The 17,739-nt window shown below is 36.8% G+C and overlaps 2 protein-coding genes across 2 annotated transcripts in view; one reads left to right on the plus strand and one right to left on the minus strand.

Moving 5' to 3' along the window:
- LOC115241358 (polycomb protein Sfmbt-like) overlaps nucleotides 1-17,739 on the plus strand; it is a 54,586-nt gene that overhangs the window by 28,980 nt on the left and 7,867 nt on the right. Inside the window, 6 exon segments of the mRNA XM_029817073.1 lie at nucleotides 8,408-8,654; nucleotides 11,191-11,364; nucleotides 13,311-13,439; nucleotides 13,767-13,902; nucleotides 14,159-14,316; nucleotides 14,784-15,139. Coding sequence (XP_029672933.1) covers nucleotides 8,408-8,654; nucleotides 11,191-11,364; nucleotides 13,311-13,439; nucleotides 13,767-13,902; nucleotides 14,159-14,316; nucleotides 14,784-15,139 — 1,200 coding nt within the window.
- LOC115241357 (protein kish-A) overlaps nucleotides 17,459-17,739 on the minus strand; it is a 1,073-nt gene continuing 792 nt past the window's right edge. Inside the window, exon 3 of the mRNA XM_029817071.1 lies at nucleotides 17,459-17,670. Within this exon, the coding sequence (XP_029672931.1) occupies nucleotides 17,565-17,670 (106 nt within the window). The 3' untranslated portion in view covers nucleotides 17,459-17,564. The remainder of the gene's footprint in view (nucleotides 17,671-17,739) is intronic.

Below are 17,739 nucleotides of genomic sequence, written 5' to 3' on the forward strand. Positions count from 1 at the left end.
TTTATTATTAAATAATATTGTATTGTACTATATAAGCTATATATTGATAAAAAAAAATATTAAACCATGCAGAAATATGACAGAAAAGACTCGAAAATTTAATAGGTCAAAATAAATTTAAATCATCGTCATAAATTGCGGCAAAAAATTGCTGTCTCCGAAATGGTGCGAAAAATGGGTGAAATGGTTATCTATCGCGAGCGCGTTTATATTCATCGCAAGAAGCACATGCATCCGCGTTCGAGAACTTAATGTTCATTGTAAACCAAAGTTACAGGTATGTAACTCATACTGATACATAACGACTTCGTCTCTAACATGTCGCTAATTAAGACTTCACAGCACTTTATTCTCGCGCGCACTTAATACTTTAGTGTCAAAAACATTGAAATATGCATATATACACGCATTTCTCTCAAATGTAGAATAAACTTATCGAATATATCGTCTCAGTAAAAAAAAGAAACTGCCCGACTTTATATAAATTATTTCTCGCATTAATTAGGGATCGTAAAATTTTGACAAATTTTAATTTCTCGATGTTATATAAATAGACTCTTATTTGTGTTTACAAAAATACCGCGGTTTATTACGAGGACGCGGTTTTTTATCCATATCATCTAAAATAAGTACTCATTTCTTTTCATAAATACTAATATAATCATTATCCCTTCCAAAATTACTTTAAATTTGTTTTGCATTTATACACGGAATTGTATATATGTATATTATTTAATAAACTTCTGAAGCTTATATTTATTGTTAAAGGAGAAATTTAGTTTAGTAGTATTTGTACTAGTTCATTTAAATGTTCCGTCTGAAATGGCATGATTCAGTAAGCAAGCCTGAAACGATCAGACAGAATATATAATTTTCAACTCGGTAAATATTTCCCATTTTCACTTAATTAGCATTTCAATTGCAAACATTAATGCTAAGTTTCTGCAAATACTATACACGGAAGAATTTCTTACAGAATATTTTAGATTATAATCGAGATTTACTGAAGGTTCGATAATTGCAAAAACGTATTAGAAATAATTATGTAATATGTTTACGCCGAATTTATTTTAAATGATATGAAAAGAGAAAAAGCGAGAAAGAAATAAACGTGAAAGTTACATATAACGAGAAAGACATATAATATGCATATATGTAATCAGTAAGATATAATGCGATTAAACTATTATACCCTGAGCCTATTGCTGCTATCATTATACAATAATTGCAGCCTATAACTTACAGGACACTTTGCATAATCGAAACGATTTATTCAACGTTTTCAAAGCAGCTAATCAAGTATCTCTCGATCAAAGTTTCGTTCGTTAAACATCGTCAACTAGCAAGAGAACCGATTCTGAAAAGCGATCATAATGAATGAAAGGAAACGGAAGCAGCTACTGTCACTGACACAAAAGTACGATTTTAAAAGTGTGCAATTTTCAAGAGATTATAAAATCGCCTTTCGCGACAAGTAGATAAAAATTCACGCGCGCGCGCGTACACACATACATTTGCACGCACACACCGATTCAGCCGCTTTAACAGCGGCTCTTTCTCTCAGCGCTTTATCTTCGTGGAGTTCCTCAGTGTTTTCTTACTATTCTTGTGCTCGTCTCGACCGATCTTTCTAAAGCCTTCCTCCTAAACGAGAAAAAAAAAAGACACCGGCAAGCTTGAAGCTTTTAGTATCCGCGGCACCTTTTCAAGGGAGTAAAACGAGGCAAATCGCTGAGATGCAGCGCGGCAGATTGGTGTCTCTACCTCTTTTCCCCCGTCGACGCGAAAGACGAATCAAGAAAAAAATGGTCGGAGATACCTTCTGTGAGATGTACGTGACGGCTACGATCCCTTAAACGTTCTCATTTGCACCATCGCGAAAGTCGAAACGCACGCTCGAAAGAAATCAAAGCGTTTTTCTCGCATTCTAGCGTGAAGGGAGTACTAAACGTGAAATATAGAATACTTTCGCGTCGTTCTTGCTATACTTTTTGCTTTAATCTTCCGTCGAATGTAGCCAAAATCTCTATTAATTTCTTTCTTTTTTAATATGTCAAATATTAACTAAAGAGCATCATCATTAAAAATAATAAATTTAAATTTTTGTCATATAAGTTGCGATCGGATTAATAACATTGTTTAGCTTTACTGCTTATTCGCATAATTGCGAATATTGGCAAGCTCAAAGCGATTTAGATCAATTCACGTAAGATCATCCATTATCGGAGACTAACGGTGAAATAGGATAGGCGCGTACACTTCGGCCGATGAAACATAATAGCAAATATCCGATAAACATAAATCCACGAACGCTTCGTCGATATCCCTACATAATCCAATTATACTTCAGGCAATGTGCGCGAAATGGAGGAAGATTGCGATAAATGAATATAAATATAGTAATATGAATAGCGAGAAGCGCGTTGAGACGAATTTAGTTGCTTATGGCAATTCATTTATCACTGTCAACTCTCTTTCTCTCTCTCTCTCTCTTTCTCTCTTTCACGAGATATCGTCCTTTATAGTTGAGCAAAGTTGTAAGTTTACTAAGTCATATCTCACTGCCCACTCAAGAGAATGTTCACTTCCTTATTGTTCAGTGAACTTAACACGCGTTATATGTAACACGATCGCGACAGAAACACTTTTTTCTTGTGTCGTCGCGAGGCGCAAACACGAAATATTTTATAATACGCATATATATATGCGTATTAGAGAGAGAGAGAGAGAGAGAGAAATTACTTTTAAAAAGATAGTATTGTACATTAGAAAAATACTTATATATGGTATATTGCGGTTTATTATACGCAATTTTTTAATACCTAAGAACTCTCTTAAAACCATATACAATAGTTAATCAGTGTTTTCTTGAAATCAACAGGCTTGTATACCATATAACTATAATTAAGAACATGCCAATATAGCGCTTGAGATATTTTTTGTACAAGGAAGGAATTATACACTGTCCCTCTATTTACAAGACAAGACCGATAAGAACCCCCATCGGCCCCTCCTGTGCTTCGTCGCTCGTCTTCTTGTACTTCCTCCGTAATACCAATTTCACCGTCAACAATACACGAGGAGAAACTTCGGCGTCTCTCTTTTTTCGCTCCATCTCCATCCCCATCTCATTCCTCTCCATCACGGCCTAGCGTCGTATCCAGACCGTTCCCATCAAGCATCGACGGAAGCATTTTCGGGGATGCCGAAAACGAAGAGGCAGAGGTGTGTTCTGGCAGGCAGCAGCAACAACGGTAACAGATTGTTGGCGCAGCGAGGGGGATGCGAGCGGGCAGAATCGAGAGAAGAGAGGGTTGCGAGTTGGCCGGAGTGGTGTTTCCCCAGGGTAAGCATGAGCATATACTTGCCCGGGGCTTATTCAGACAAATCGGTGATTGCTGCGGAGGCGAGCGAAAAGGTAGCTCGCAGTCGCCGCTGCTACCGCTGCCGCTGCCACTACCATCACCATCACCATCATCCTTACTAACACCACCATCGACCGCCCGTTGCCTTTGCCATCAGCACACCGCATCGTGGCACTCCGCGCCGCAAACACGTTGCGCTTCCTATCGGTGCAACGATAGAACGAGACATTACGCTGAAATCCGTGAATGCGGAGGTAGAACGACAAAGACGAACGATCACACAGACTGAGAAGTAACAGAGGCGGAAGTGGCAGAATAGAGAAGACTCCGTGCGATGTGGAGGGTGTCCGTGAGATGGTAAGCGAGAGGGAGAAAGAGAGAGAGAGGGAGCGAAGGGTAGAGAGAGCGCAATCGGACTGAAGAGGAGCCAGGGAGAGAGAAGAATGATTGTTTCCATGATTACAATGGAGAGAGGAAGAGGAAAAGGGGAGACGGCCCGGGTAGGATAGGGCAGAGCGCAAGGGTGGCGGTATGGACGCGGGTAAAGCGGTATGGGGAGCAATCTCTTAGCGCTAACGTAGATTCGTGGGACGAGGTCTCTCGAAATATTACGCCGGAGAGGTACCGACGACCGCCGCCAACGCGGACGTACCCACCGGGGAATTTCGTAACTGCGCGGGTAATGTGTGTCAGCCATCGAGCCTGTCCGAAGTGCTTTCCCGGGGAAAATACTTTGCACCTCGTTTGGATGCCGGAAGATGCAGGAAGAGAAAGAGAGAGAGACACGGAGACTCGTTACGTCAGCTCGTAGCCGCCGGCACTGGTTCCGTCACGGACGATTCATGGAGGAAGATTTATATCCCAAGTACGAAGGAACGTAAGCCTCAGATTCAAGGTGCTAATGCTCTTACAAAGACTAGCAGTGGAAATAGCGGTCGAGCGCGATTCCGTCCGGAGGAAAAGTATAGAACTCGTTTTTAATTTATCAACTCCGGGGAAAGAGAAAGTCTTTCTCTCTACGTCTCTTTCTGTTATAATGAACGTTTCTTGTTGCAACGGGCTAGCGTGGAAAATCCCCAGATAAAAGCGTACCGGAGACGAGAGTAGCGCAGCTACGAACGAGAACGTATACGAATAACCAGAGAAATAGTATTTCAGTTATTAAATTAAGCAACACACAATGAAACTGCGCACTTGAGAGAAGTAATTCGAACTGCAATGAAAAGAAGAAATCGTGTACAACGATTGGCGTGCAACCTTCCATTGGGCGATCAGTTTTGCTGCTCAAAGGCCTCAAACCGATTACACATCGCCTCCGAATATCTCGCTAATCTCATCAAGCTCTGTTCTGTGCGCAATCACTTCGCACGATTACTACCGATAGTAATTCAATCAACAATTAGTTACTTGTTAATTATCTGGGTATTATTTACTTAGTAAATGTTAACTATTATAAATATATATAGTATATATTATAATTTCTCACATATTTTTGTTAGCAAATTTTATTACTGTATGCTTATAAAGATAATATCATAATCTAATGTTTCGCGTGATTGATATTTGTGCTCCTAAATGTGATACATATTTACAAATTGATTTATATATATATGCATTATTATTATATAAATTAAATAAATATATAATTATTAAATGCCTTGTGTTTGGATCGTTTATTATCGGATCAAATGCTCATTAAGGCATCTCCCGCCTATATTCATTTTTAATATATCAGTAATAGTATGTGTATTAATATATAATATTGTGTATTTAAATACTCCTGTTATCTATACATATTTAATTGAGAGATACTTTCAGCATACGAAAATGCTTTATGCAGGAACGAGCAGTTTACATCTCTAACAGTCTAATTAATAGCGAAGTCTCTTTGATGCAAGGATTATCATTAAGCATCTTCAGCATCTACCACGAAAGCCGTTTTAATATGAATGTAATCTAATGCAATCAACCGCCTTCCGAAGATCGAACACGACGACAACTGCTAATTAAATTTTTTTAAATTAAATATTAAGATAAGAAATGTGCCTATTTATAAATTCATGCAACTTATCTGCTTAAGGTATCATTTTAGATATCAATAAATTTTTTATTGAGGTGCCATATATTTTCATTCTTATATGTAAACGGATTCGATATGATATGTCTATAAAAGATGGACGTTATTATATAATTCTTTATTTTTCAATGAGATGTCGAACAATCGCAAAAAAATTCCGATTAAGAATACACGCTGGAGAATTACAATTAAATATGTTCCGTATTATTAGAATCAACAAAGAAAAAAAAAAAGAAATATTATTATATGTAAAACGTGCAGTGAAATAGAAGTCTCAGATTTATATTTCATTAATTACCCTTTCCAATCAGATATTATCCGGATATCCACCGATTCCCAGAATCGTGACCATGCAAAATGCCGAACTAAGTCGCCATTTGAGTTCTATGGAGCTTTTTCTGCGATAAGCGTGCCGTCTCCGCAGAGGGAGGACGGCATTATCCCGGGATAGCATCGAACGAATCGTTATCTTCTCCGTAGAGATAATGACTCCGCAACCTCGACGCCGATAACGCCCTACCATTCTTTTCATAGACAAACTATGTCCCTTCGTGACAATGTACTTAAAGCGTCTTCGATTGCGCTTCGATAACGAAAGAATTCAAACGGCGGCTACCATCATCTCTCAGTTTTCTCCTGTCCAACCCTTTCCCATCTTCTACAGTGGCTACAGGCACGTAGCGTCTCGTTTTTCGCGCAAATGGCTGCCTTTATCGGAAACTCGATTTATATTGTACTACTTATACATCGATTCGATTAAGCTATGCGGTGCACAGCTCGCCGCTTCCCCATTACCATGATCACAAATGGTGCCGCTTTAGACAAAGGAAAACTTCTCCTATAGAAAGAATTACGGTATTGCAACGATTTTTCTAAAAGAAAGATATCAAATGCGTTTCTCCATTTTTCTCGTTTTCAAATTTTGTCACAAAACATAAATTTAATTCCAAAGTCACAATTTTATTTTTTTAATTAATTTTTTGTATATCTTGATATATTATAGTTGTACATTTTTATATTTTGAGAAGCAAGAGGCTTTGTAAAAATACTTGATGTAAAAATATTACTAACTATGCATATATATTATCCTTCTCTGATTTTGTAAAAAAAAGGAATTAAGATTTTATATCAAACTAATTATTGCCAATATTGTATATTTATTAATTGATATTGCGTTATTTTGTCTAACGTCCCAAAATTTGTTAAAATGCACGGTTGAATGACAAGCTTTCGTGAAAACTGCTAGTATTTTAAATAACCTAATTAGTTTTCAAAGACAAGAAAAGTTTTTCATTATTCATCATTAAAAACGGATTAGATATGGTTCTAACTGTACGGTCAACTTATCAACACGTATCAGGTGAACGCAGTGTGTGCCCTCAAGGCCAATTAACCATGTTTTCAGTGATCAACCCTTCGTCTAAGCTCGCCATCGAGGGTAGCTTGCGGCGAAGTACACGCCTGTCGCGCAGGTGTGTATGGATGACACACCACCAACCGGCGGTATCCCAGCGCGCGGCATGTAACCGGCTGCCCGCGTATGACCGAAGGTGGTTATGTGGGTCGCACAACAGTCACTTGAGATTAATTACCAAGTGCATCGTTAGAGATAACGCGGCGAAGGCTTGGCGGCAGCGGTTAAGTGAGGCGATGGCGCCCGATACGACGTTAAATTGAACCTTTCGTCACCGCTGATTCCTGCACCAACCCGATCCGACCTAACTCGACGCAACTCGAGTACAGTATGCGTACTTGCCTAAAAGCAATTACTGCCGACGTACACACGTACGCATGTGAACTCGATGATAGCGCGCGATATAATATTGTTCGGCTAACATCTCGTTCGTATCGGCTTCGTCAAACCCGTAGCGGGACACGAGCGAAAGATGATATCTGATGTTAATCTTCGCCCGCGGTAACTGAATATCATTATAGGATGTGGACCAAGCTACATCTCAAGCTAATAGCCCGATTTTTCGGGAAAATTAGATTAGATAACGACGGATGAGCGATAACTAAATCTAGGTTATCTATATGATTATATAAAGTGATATCGCACCCTCGAATTACACTTTCAAATATTTTTTAATAACATTCGCGACTAGTATTCTTATTTCATTAGCTATGTAATAATAAAATGTATTGTAAATTAATCAGGCGGAAAATAGAAAAATAGCTAAGAGATTTTAAAATTTTGAATTTCTTAAATACGTATTTCTTAATGCAAAGAGAAAAAGAATTTATAAGTCAATTTATTATTTTAATATTTTTCTTTCATTTCTCTCATGAAAGATCATCTTTGAGAAAAAGTTATGTCATCTAGCAATATCTCTTAGGTGAATACTTCATTAATGCTATCTATTTCACCAATCTTTGAAAATTAAGAATATTCGCGCACATTTACATTAAACTTGTATAAAAATATTTCCACGGCGAAAGAGAATAATTTAAGTAAAATAACTTCGTTTTTCCAATAATAGTAATCTTCATTACTTTTTAAAGAAATAAAATAAATTTCAAATTATCATAGAAAATTTTTATAAACTGATAAATGATTTTATTTATTTGCAGGAAACCATCATATTATTCGTATTATTATACAATGTATCCCGTTATTAAAAGAAAACTATCGGCTTCAAATTGGCCAAATCTATCATTAAATGTTAATATGATCATAATGGGATATTATGCATTTACGCATGTGATTCCCGCGGGAGTGGTATTCGTGTGTCGTTATCGAGGAATAATTTATGCAACTGTGGCTCTGAAAATTCCGCAACTAAATTTTCCATGAAATTTCAATCTACATAGGACTGGTATTCATTCGATGATTCAAATCCGCGGCCGCTGGGGAGAAGCAATCCCTTTTCGGATTTGATTCCCATAGCGACCGATTCAAAATATCCGCGAAATCCTTCACCGTTTTCATAAAAGAAAATTCCGATATTTGTATGCTGCTCCGTAGGTGGGATGGCTACGTGCCGAGGATCAGACGATATTATCGATGGGCGATCGCAGAGTCACCCACTCAACCCGTTTCTTCGTCACCCTGGAGAACGCCAAGACGAAGAACCAGACGCAGTCGCGGGAAGACGAGGAAGCCACTTGGCAGCTGCATATCCGGGCGCTAAAGGAGGCCGACCGTGGCTGTTACATGTGCCAACTCAACACCAAACCCATGTTGAGCCAGCTGGGATGCGTGGATGTCCTAGGTATGCCTAATTGCACGCGTTTACGCGTGCCGCATTCCGGCCGACCAAGGTTTGCGGCTGTTAGCAGAGACGTCACGCACGCACGCATTGCGTTTCGATTAGGTCTGGGCCATGCTTTAGGGCCGGAAAGTATGCGTGCCTCGCCGATGCAACGGCGCGCTTGAATAGGCCGCCGTACACGTGTGCAACATCGCGCATATCGCACAACATGAAGATTTCTCGTTGCACGTGTCATGCAAATCGCACGAGATGAGTAAAATACATTATATATGCTACTGTGTTCTTGATAACTTATGATTGGAAGAGATTCAATCAATTTTCAAAAAAAGATTTAAAATCTTGATCTCTGAACTGATTATCTTGTTTAATTTTGGAAATTGGAATTTAAAATATTTAAATTACGTACGACGTACGTGTACGAAGTATTTATAAACCGGCTTAATTTGATTAATAAAAAGTTACCACATTTTACAGATGTTTTCTACCAGACATAATATCGATTCGACAGGAATTAGTTTACAAGGAGCATTATCGGTCATATAAGAAATGCTAACGGGCGTGCTTTAATTTATAGTTTAATTAAACACGATAACAAAGTTCGAAAGTCTATCTGGCGGAAAGTCTGTCGGCGTTCACTGACTGCATCAGTTGATGGATGTTCGTACTTTGTAGCTCGTGCGCAAACGTCAAACCAGATTGTTTCTATTAAATTTACATTACCTTCTTATAACGTTAATTACGGTGGCATAACACGTGCATCTCAATATTTGCCTCGCTTAGCTTCTACATCGGCAATATCCTAGATATGGTCGGAACTGCTGTATGCTTCAATTTTGGCGTAAAACGCGCTCGTTGCGCTCTACTACGGCATCATGAAATGCACAATTTCACTTTTATATCGCGCCGACGAGGCCGGCAGCAGCTCCGCCCAAGTAATATCATCTAGTTTGTGCGTGGAAACGGGGCGAAGGATGAGCGGGGAATGCGTTCTATGGTGTGCGTGCATACCTTCGTTCATCGTCGGATACCAAAAAGCGGACTCTCGCTGCCGAATGGAATGAAATTCCTTTGTGTAGAAACACGAGAAAATGCCATCCTCTTTTTTTTTTCATCGGCCAATTCGTCCGTACGTGTGTGTAGCATGTATGTTATACTGTGACATACTTGTGTCCAGCTTGGATCATTGTAATTGAAACGAACCGAACTCTTCGAATTGGATGGAATTCTATCAGGAAAGCTTTCTCTCCCTCCTCCTTGAGGAAAGGAGAATGTCCCGCTGATATTTCATTTCCGTTGAGTGTGACGGGAATGATTTCGAGATGATTTTACGATCGTGTTTGCCAATTTTATAGGCAACGTCTCGGTTAAATCGAGTTAAAACGACGGCAATACCGATTCTTGATAGTCCTTATATCCCCGCCCCAGCCAGTGTTCGTTCGCGAAACCTCGTTCACGGTCCAACGTCGAAAGCACACAGACGCCGAAGAGACTTATATGAAGATATATCGTTTCGCACGACGCGCGATTTCGATCCAATTCGTAAATTGTTTCGTTGTTGTAAACAACGTCGGGTGAAATTGCATCATAATCCCCGGACACATGTTGAATTTGTGATAAATGGACGGGCGTGCGGTATCGAGAAAATTCGTTTCATTTCACAAAGGCTGCGTGATAACATTTAGTATACTTTACATTCCGTACGCACACAATGCAATCCAGAAAATACGCTTGCTATACAAATGTTTTATTATTCTTTTGTTAGCGAGCTTTACATGTGCTTCTGGTGTCCGACCCGATACAATAACACAATGCAGTAACACAATGAATTATGACAAAATATTAGCTCAAAAGAGTTTTATAGTAGTTTTTTTCTCCAAGCGCGATTAAAACATGTGCAATAGAATTAGTTTTCCATATTGCATTTCAGAACAGACTACAATTGAATAGCTTACTTAGAAAAATGCGTGAATAACGGGAAATTAATTTTGTAGCGGATATAGAATTATATCGATGGAAATATTTTTGTTTTATAGCCATAAATTTTTAACAACGTATCCTTCATAGTCCTCGTAATTCACTATGATATATATTGTGTGGTATGTGTATGTGAATTAAATAATATAATTTTTCCTTATCATAGACAGTGATGCTTTTTGCTTATTCTAGTTTAAAGTATTTTTATTCAACAAAATATATTTTATATATATTTTTATCTTATGTGTATAATACTATGATAAATGTATTTGCATAGAACTAACACAATCACATTCTACAATTTTTTTCTATGTTGAGTTTAGGAAGGCTTATTGTGTATCTTATTGTGCATAATTTTCAAATAAAAGATGTAGTGTGAATGTATTACACAAAAAGATCAGACAATTAAAATCTGAAATGTGTGAAATATGTGAGAGATATTTCCAACTTTATCTTAAAGCGAATAAATGGTGTGATATTTTCGCGTAATTGTTTAATACGATTTTAAGCGTTAAGTTTCATTATCATGCCTGATTTGGCAATATTATCCTCTTTTTTTCAGTGCCACCCGACATCCTGAATTCTGGCACCTCGGACGGCGAGGTTTCCGTTCTCGAGGGTGAGAACGCCACGTTGTCGTGCAAAGCATCCGGACGGCCACCGCCTCGTGTGTTCTGGCGACGCGAGAAAAGTGATTTCATACTCGTGAGGGGTTCTCACGATCCGTTGGTACAAGGTAAGATATCGCCCTTATATTCCGAGGATTCCAGAATTGTCACTCCCGGCAATCCTCGTAATCATCGTCTCTTTGTGACGACGACGTGCTCTGCCATATGAAATACGCGTTGTTTTGGAATAAAGTGTCTCTTTTTCTACAAGGGAAACCGTCACGCGAATGGTATTATTTCCCTCTTTATTTATGTCATGTAACTCTATTCCACAGACTCGTTTATTTTATTATTTATACACAAGATTTACAACTTTATATACGCTTAGTAAATAATAAATAGAAAATATTCTCTAAAATATAGGAAGAAAGCATTCTCTCTCTCTCTTCGCTCTCTTTCTCTCCAAAAAAAATGTAAAAATATTTCAATCATCTTTATTTTAATTTCTAACACAAACAAATGTTTCCTGCACTTTTTGCAATTAAAATAATTACAGTAATTAGACATATCTCAATCAAACGTATGGTTGAGCGTTTTAAGGGGATATGAAAATATCGTAAATTCATACACGTAGGTGATCCCGATCGAAAGCAATTACGACAGAACACGTTCCATCGAATAGAGATTAGTTTGTCCGCAATGACTTTCAATATCCTTCGGGCACGTCGAGCCACGCTGCATTTTGCAAGACATCTGCACTTGAGGAATTTTGTGCAGTTGCGATGAATCGCGCAATGCGAATAAATCGCGATCGGTCAAAAAAAATATTTGCGACATCATATGAGTGCCAATGGCTCGTGCGGAATTAAAAGAGTGTGCTTGTACAACCATTGACATTCAATTGGAATGATTGACATCGCGCTAGAGAGACAAATTTTAGCAATCAATCGATTTTCGATATATCACCCTGTGTATCTCGAAGTATAACGCGACATACTGTTTACGGTGTGTATTTGAACGACTTTCATAAATTCAATGTATACAATTTCATTCATCATATACAGTTTTCAAAGTCTTGTAACATTGATCTGCAGATTTATAATAATATAAAATCTAATACGTGTGTTATATTTTATCCAATTATATCTTATGTATATGTATAAATAAAAACATTAATAACATTAACATCATATATAAAAAATTGAAAATCGTGATATTATATAATATAAATATTATGACACACATTCTTTCTGTGCTATTGTTAATATAATGAAAATAATTGTATATTTTTTCTCCCGCAAGAGATAGATTTTGTTTCTGTCATGGTTTATTTAATGAATATTAACGAAAATCTATAATATATAATAATTAAATTCTAAAATAAAAAGACGTTATTTCCGTACACGACAACGCAATCAGACATTCGACAATTATTAATTTAATACAAGTTACTGCAGTGTTGTACGAATTCGTCAGCTGTCAGCACAAATCATGCATCTTGCATTTTCGATCGATCTTATTAAACTTCTGACACATTTTATCGCGAACATGGAACGACATGTTCCACGTGTGATTTATGTCGGCCGTTCGTTCGATAATAATATAATTCATTATCTTTCAGTTATTCAAAAAGCATATCTACTACACACATACGCTAATGCAATTTTTCATTGGATAATGGAAAATGTAAATACATAGTAGAAATATGAATTTTTAAAATTTCATTATCTCTTCTCTTTTATAATTATATAAACAGTATATTTTTGTAAAATAATATTTAAATATATAAACTGATATTATAAAAATTCTTTTAATAAAATGTTGTGGTTTCAGATTAAATAAATTTGCGTGTATCCCTTGATATTAAGATAGAAATATTAACACAAGCTTACTACCACCGATGCAATAAAGTCCAGCGACAAAATTTATTGCAAATTCATATTCTGCTTATCGTTGCGTACCCCGGAAGACATATTTCGTGAATAATTACTCAGGCCGCGTTAACACGTCGGCTTATATGGTCGACGAGGGAGCAGCTTTCAACGAGATATTCATATAACGTACGATTTTCTAGTGTACAACCTGTCCGGCGAGAGGCTAGAATTAACCAGAGTAGACAGGAGGCAAATGGGGGCTTATCTTTGCATAGCGAGAAACGAAGTGCCTCCGGCAGTCAGCAAGAGGGTTAATCTAAAAGTAAATTGTGAGTACTTGACAACGTTTTATAGCACTTTACTTGACGATGTCAAATCAAGATTGAAATCAATTGACAAACAGAAAACTCTGTTTATCCAATTTAACGTTTATTTTTTAGACAAACAGAAAGAGAGAGAAGACGTATTTTAATAGTATTACTACGCTATCACAAAAAATGTGAACGAAAATTTAAAAAAAATACGACGTTATTTATATTAGCAATTAAATTACAGTTTAATAACATTACCCTCTCTCTCTCTCTTTCTCTCTCTCTCTCTCATACGAATGCAATAATAAATAATAGTATCTCTCATTTCACCCATTACCCTTTCAGTCCCTCCCAGCGCAAAAGCACCGAATCAGCTACTCAGTTCTCCCCTGGATACAAACGTGTCACTAATCTGCTTAATCGAGGCTTATCCCAAGACGATTAACTTGTGGATGCGGAAGGAACAAGTTATCATGAGCGGGTATGTGCTGAGACAATATTGACAATTTAGTCTGCCAGGCATAGTTCGAAGCCGTTGTTCGACAATCTCGACGATAGAATTGACGATAGGAGGCAAAATCGTTTCAACCCGCTTTTTGCTAAATCACGCCCGACCTCGGTCACTGCAATTTCGGATATCGATCCCGGCGGCGATCCGATTATTCTAACGAGATGTCGAATAACGGAATCTATTCACCCTATCTCGGATATTAAATCTAAGTGATATGTCAATGTAGAGGCAGGTACGAAATCGACGAACGAGGAGACCCCGACGAGGAATGGAAGACGACGATCGTGTTGAAGATAAGACGCTTGAAGAAAACGGATTTGGGTGAATACACGTGCTCAGCCTCCTCAAGTATGGGAAAAGCCGAGGCGACTCTCAGGGTATACGGTGAGTAGTTTTACACGTATAAGACCGAATGAATACGTTATTCTCTTTGGGACAGAGATGCGCGCAATATCAGGTTTATAATTACGTAAAATTTGCGATCAATCGAAATTCTTTTAGTATCGATAATTATTATCGTGCGTTGCAAATAAAGATTAACCAAATTTCGAAACATAATTAGATAATATTATATATATATGTACTTTACTAATTTTTCAATCACAAAAACTTGATTGAATAACGTGAATATTATCGATACAATATTTAAAGAGCCTTAAAATGTGTGACCAGATAGTAATGATAAAATAAAGTACATTTAAATTTTTCATCGTAGTTTTTATACATAAAAAAGATCAATAGAAAAGTTTAAAAAAAAACATACATGAAAGTATCTAAAAAAAAGAGGCAAGCCCACGAAAAGCGGAGAGCGTTTGGGTCATCCTGTCCATAATTCGTGTAAATATTTTCAGAGATCGAACGCGTGACCGTACCCAACCGCGTCACCTCGACCAGTAACAAGCGAGTGAACCAAGGCAAGTCAAAGTCCGGGCAAGGGACCATGGGCAATCGGGTTTTCCATCAGCAGGTGAGCACGCCGGCGATGCAGAAGAGCACCGCGCGATTGATCTACAACAACAGATACGCGACCACGTCGACCACCGCGGACCCGCGCGCTCCCTTAATCAAGGACTACGATAACGTTCAAAATTTCAAGCACAACAACCGTAACGATAACCAGCACGATTTCAAGGATCGCAGCGACGCGTCCGCGATCATCGCTAGCAAGCGGATCGTTTTGCCGCTCTGTCTCATATTGTTCTCGACAGTGCGATAAGACACAAGATGACGACGATGACGACGATGACGGCGACAACGAGGGGAGTTAATCCGCCGTAAAAGGAGTTACTTTGTGAGACAGTATGGGATCGCGTTCATCGATCTGATAGGATGACGAGGATAAGCGAAAGGAAGGGAATCTCGCAACGCGGGAGGAACAATTCTCAGACAACGGCGACTACGATATAGAAGTCTGGGGTGGCAAAGAACTGCTCGTTTTAATTATAGATCGATGTTTTTAACAATATGAGGAAGATCTTAGGGATGCGAACACTTGGACACTTTTACGCGTGGTAGGGTAGAGGAATAGGGAGAGTTTTGATCCGCTAATGCGGGTGAATGTTGCCCAAGATAACCACTGCGGATTTTTCCGGAAAGACGCTTACGAATGTATTTTTTATGACCCTTTTATCCGTTGCTAACGTGCGAAAAGTTCGGAGACAAAATGTGCTTTTTGATTAGACTAAATGTAATATAATCTGCATATTTTTAACTCTCGGATAGCGAGACGCTTGACATGATCTATCCAGATTTGTTAAAATGTTTTCTAATTTTATCTCAAAATAAACTTTTTTATTAATTTTATGGTATCTCTCTTGGTAATACCAAAATAAAAATAAATATAAAAATAAATAAATAATAAAAGCAAACTATTACTAAAATATAACTATCGGATAAAAAAAATTAGATGAAATTACAATATAAAAGTATTTTTACGTTATAAATAAACAATATTTGTATCTCTCTCATTTCTTTACAATTTATATAAAAAACATTAATGTCTTAAAGATTTCGGTTCCGACCACTACTGTCCGAGAGTTAAGGAACACAAAAGAGAAATTTTTATTTTTATTATTGAATGAACTAGTGATTATTTTTCTTTTTTTATGGGATTAATAAATAACTTGAAGGAATTTTATAATGTTAGCGTCAAAAGCCTTATACTATATGCAGGGTGTCTATCTCAAATGAACTGTCTCTATCGTTAACGAGGGATAACTCGCAGAATTTAATTGCTTATGTACGAATTGTAATCGCAATGTGGATATATCTCATAACGATAGCGGCGATTCAGTTAAAGTGAACATCCGTTATGTTGCCATTGTAATATGTCTTCATCGATAAATCACTCGACTTTTCTGAGCAATTGCGCGATCGTACCCAAATGCAGACAAATAATTAGCATACTAATTTGTATGTAAGAGATAAGACGATAAAATATCTTTGTTTATTGTGATGTAAGAAAGCGAATTGCGATATTATACTTGGTATCTTAGCGATAGTTATCTCACGTCATATCCGAAATAAGATTCATATCCATAGCGCATATAATACATACAAACACTTTAGAAGAATATTATAAGTATCATATTTCAGTTATTTTATGTATTTTTTAAAATTATTATTATTTGTAGACAAATACTGTACCTTATGTCGGTGATGAAGTAAGACCACATTATAGATATAGTATAAGTGGTTGATTGCAAAGAATGACCGATATATTGCTTTTTAGATCAAACGCGTTATAAATTGGCTTTGTCATGCCAATTTCTGTATAGGATATGCTCATCTTAAGAACAGCATATGTACAATTCAGTGATGATAAATATAAATAATGGAGTATATATATACATATATACATATCTGTGTGTACGTTATTATATATAAACTTACCAGGAATTGACAGCAAATACTCTTATATGTATTTTAATAATTTCTATCAATGTTACAAAGATTATTTAATATTGTTTAATATTGATTATTTTTAATATTCCTTGCAAAATTATAAACCATATCTTGCTCTGTAATTAAGACAACTGTGCAAAATGATATCAGCAAGATGTTATAGAGCATTAAAATTGTAAGAATTAAGAGAAAAAGTGATTCGATAATCTATAATAATACTGCAATATCTATCAATATGGAATGCAAGTCTTAGTTACATCGCGTGGTTTATTATCATAGAAAACGTAGCATATCCCACACAGAGCAAAAATATGTTAAATGTACCTATTCAATGAACCTTGTATATCACAGAGAATGCTCAATATAATAACTTTACAATAACTATGTTAAAAGAATGTTGTTGTTTAAGGACGGAAAATATATTACAAGAATACAATGAGAAAATGTGCTCAAATTGGATAATATAGCTTTGGGGAAAAAACGTGTTGACAAATAAGAAAAAAAAAAAAAAAAAGAACTATCAAACATTTAGCAATGACGTTCGTTTTGACTTCAAGTCTAGCTTAAACGAATGTATTTTTATGTATTATTGAAACGACAAATATAGCTGTTTGTCACCAAATGAATATTAAAATTGTTATTTATTCTCACCTCTGGCCTTTATACATAAATATTTTAAGCTACATTAAGACATAAATGCATTGATGAAAATGATTCGCATAGGAATGTTATGACCAAAACAAAATACTAAAGGCCATAAAGACGCAACAAAAAGCTACATATGGGCTTTTTCTTTCGCCAATCCTAGCACATTTCCAAAAAGTACCCTGAAAACTAAAAACAAAAATTCAGTAAATATATGTATAGATTATGTATATCATGTATGGATATATATATATATAT

Source organism: Formica exsecta, unplaced genomic scaffold, assembly GCF_003651465.1.
Source record: "Formica exsecta isolate Colony F162 unplaced genomic scaffold, ASM365146v1 scaffold48, whole genome shotgun sequence".
Classification (NCBI taxonomy): domain Eukaryota; kingdom Metazoa; phylum Arthropoda; class Insecta; order Hymenoptera; family Formicidae; genus Formica; species Formica exsecta.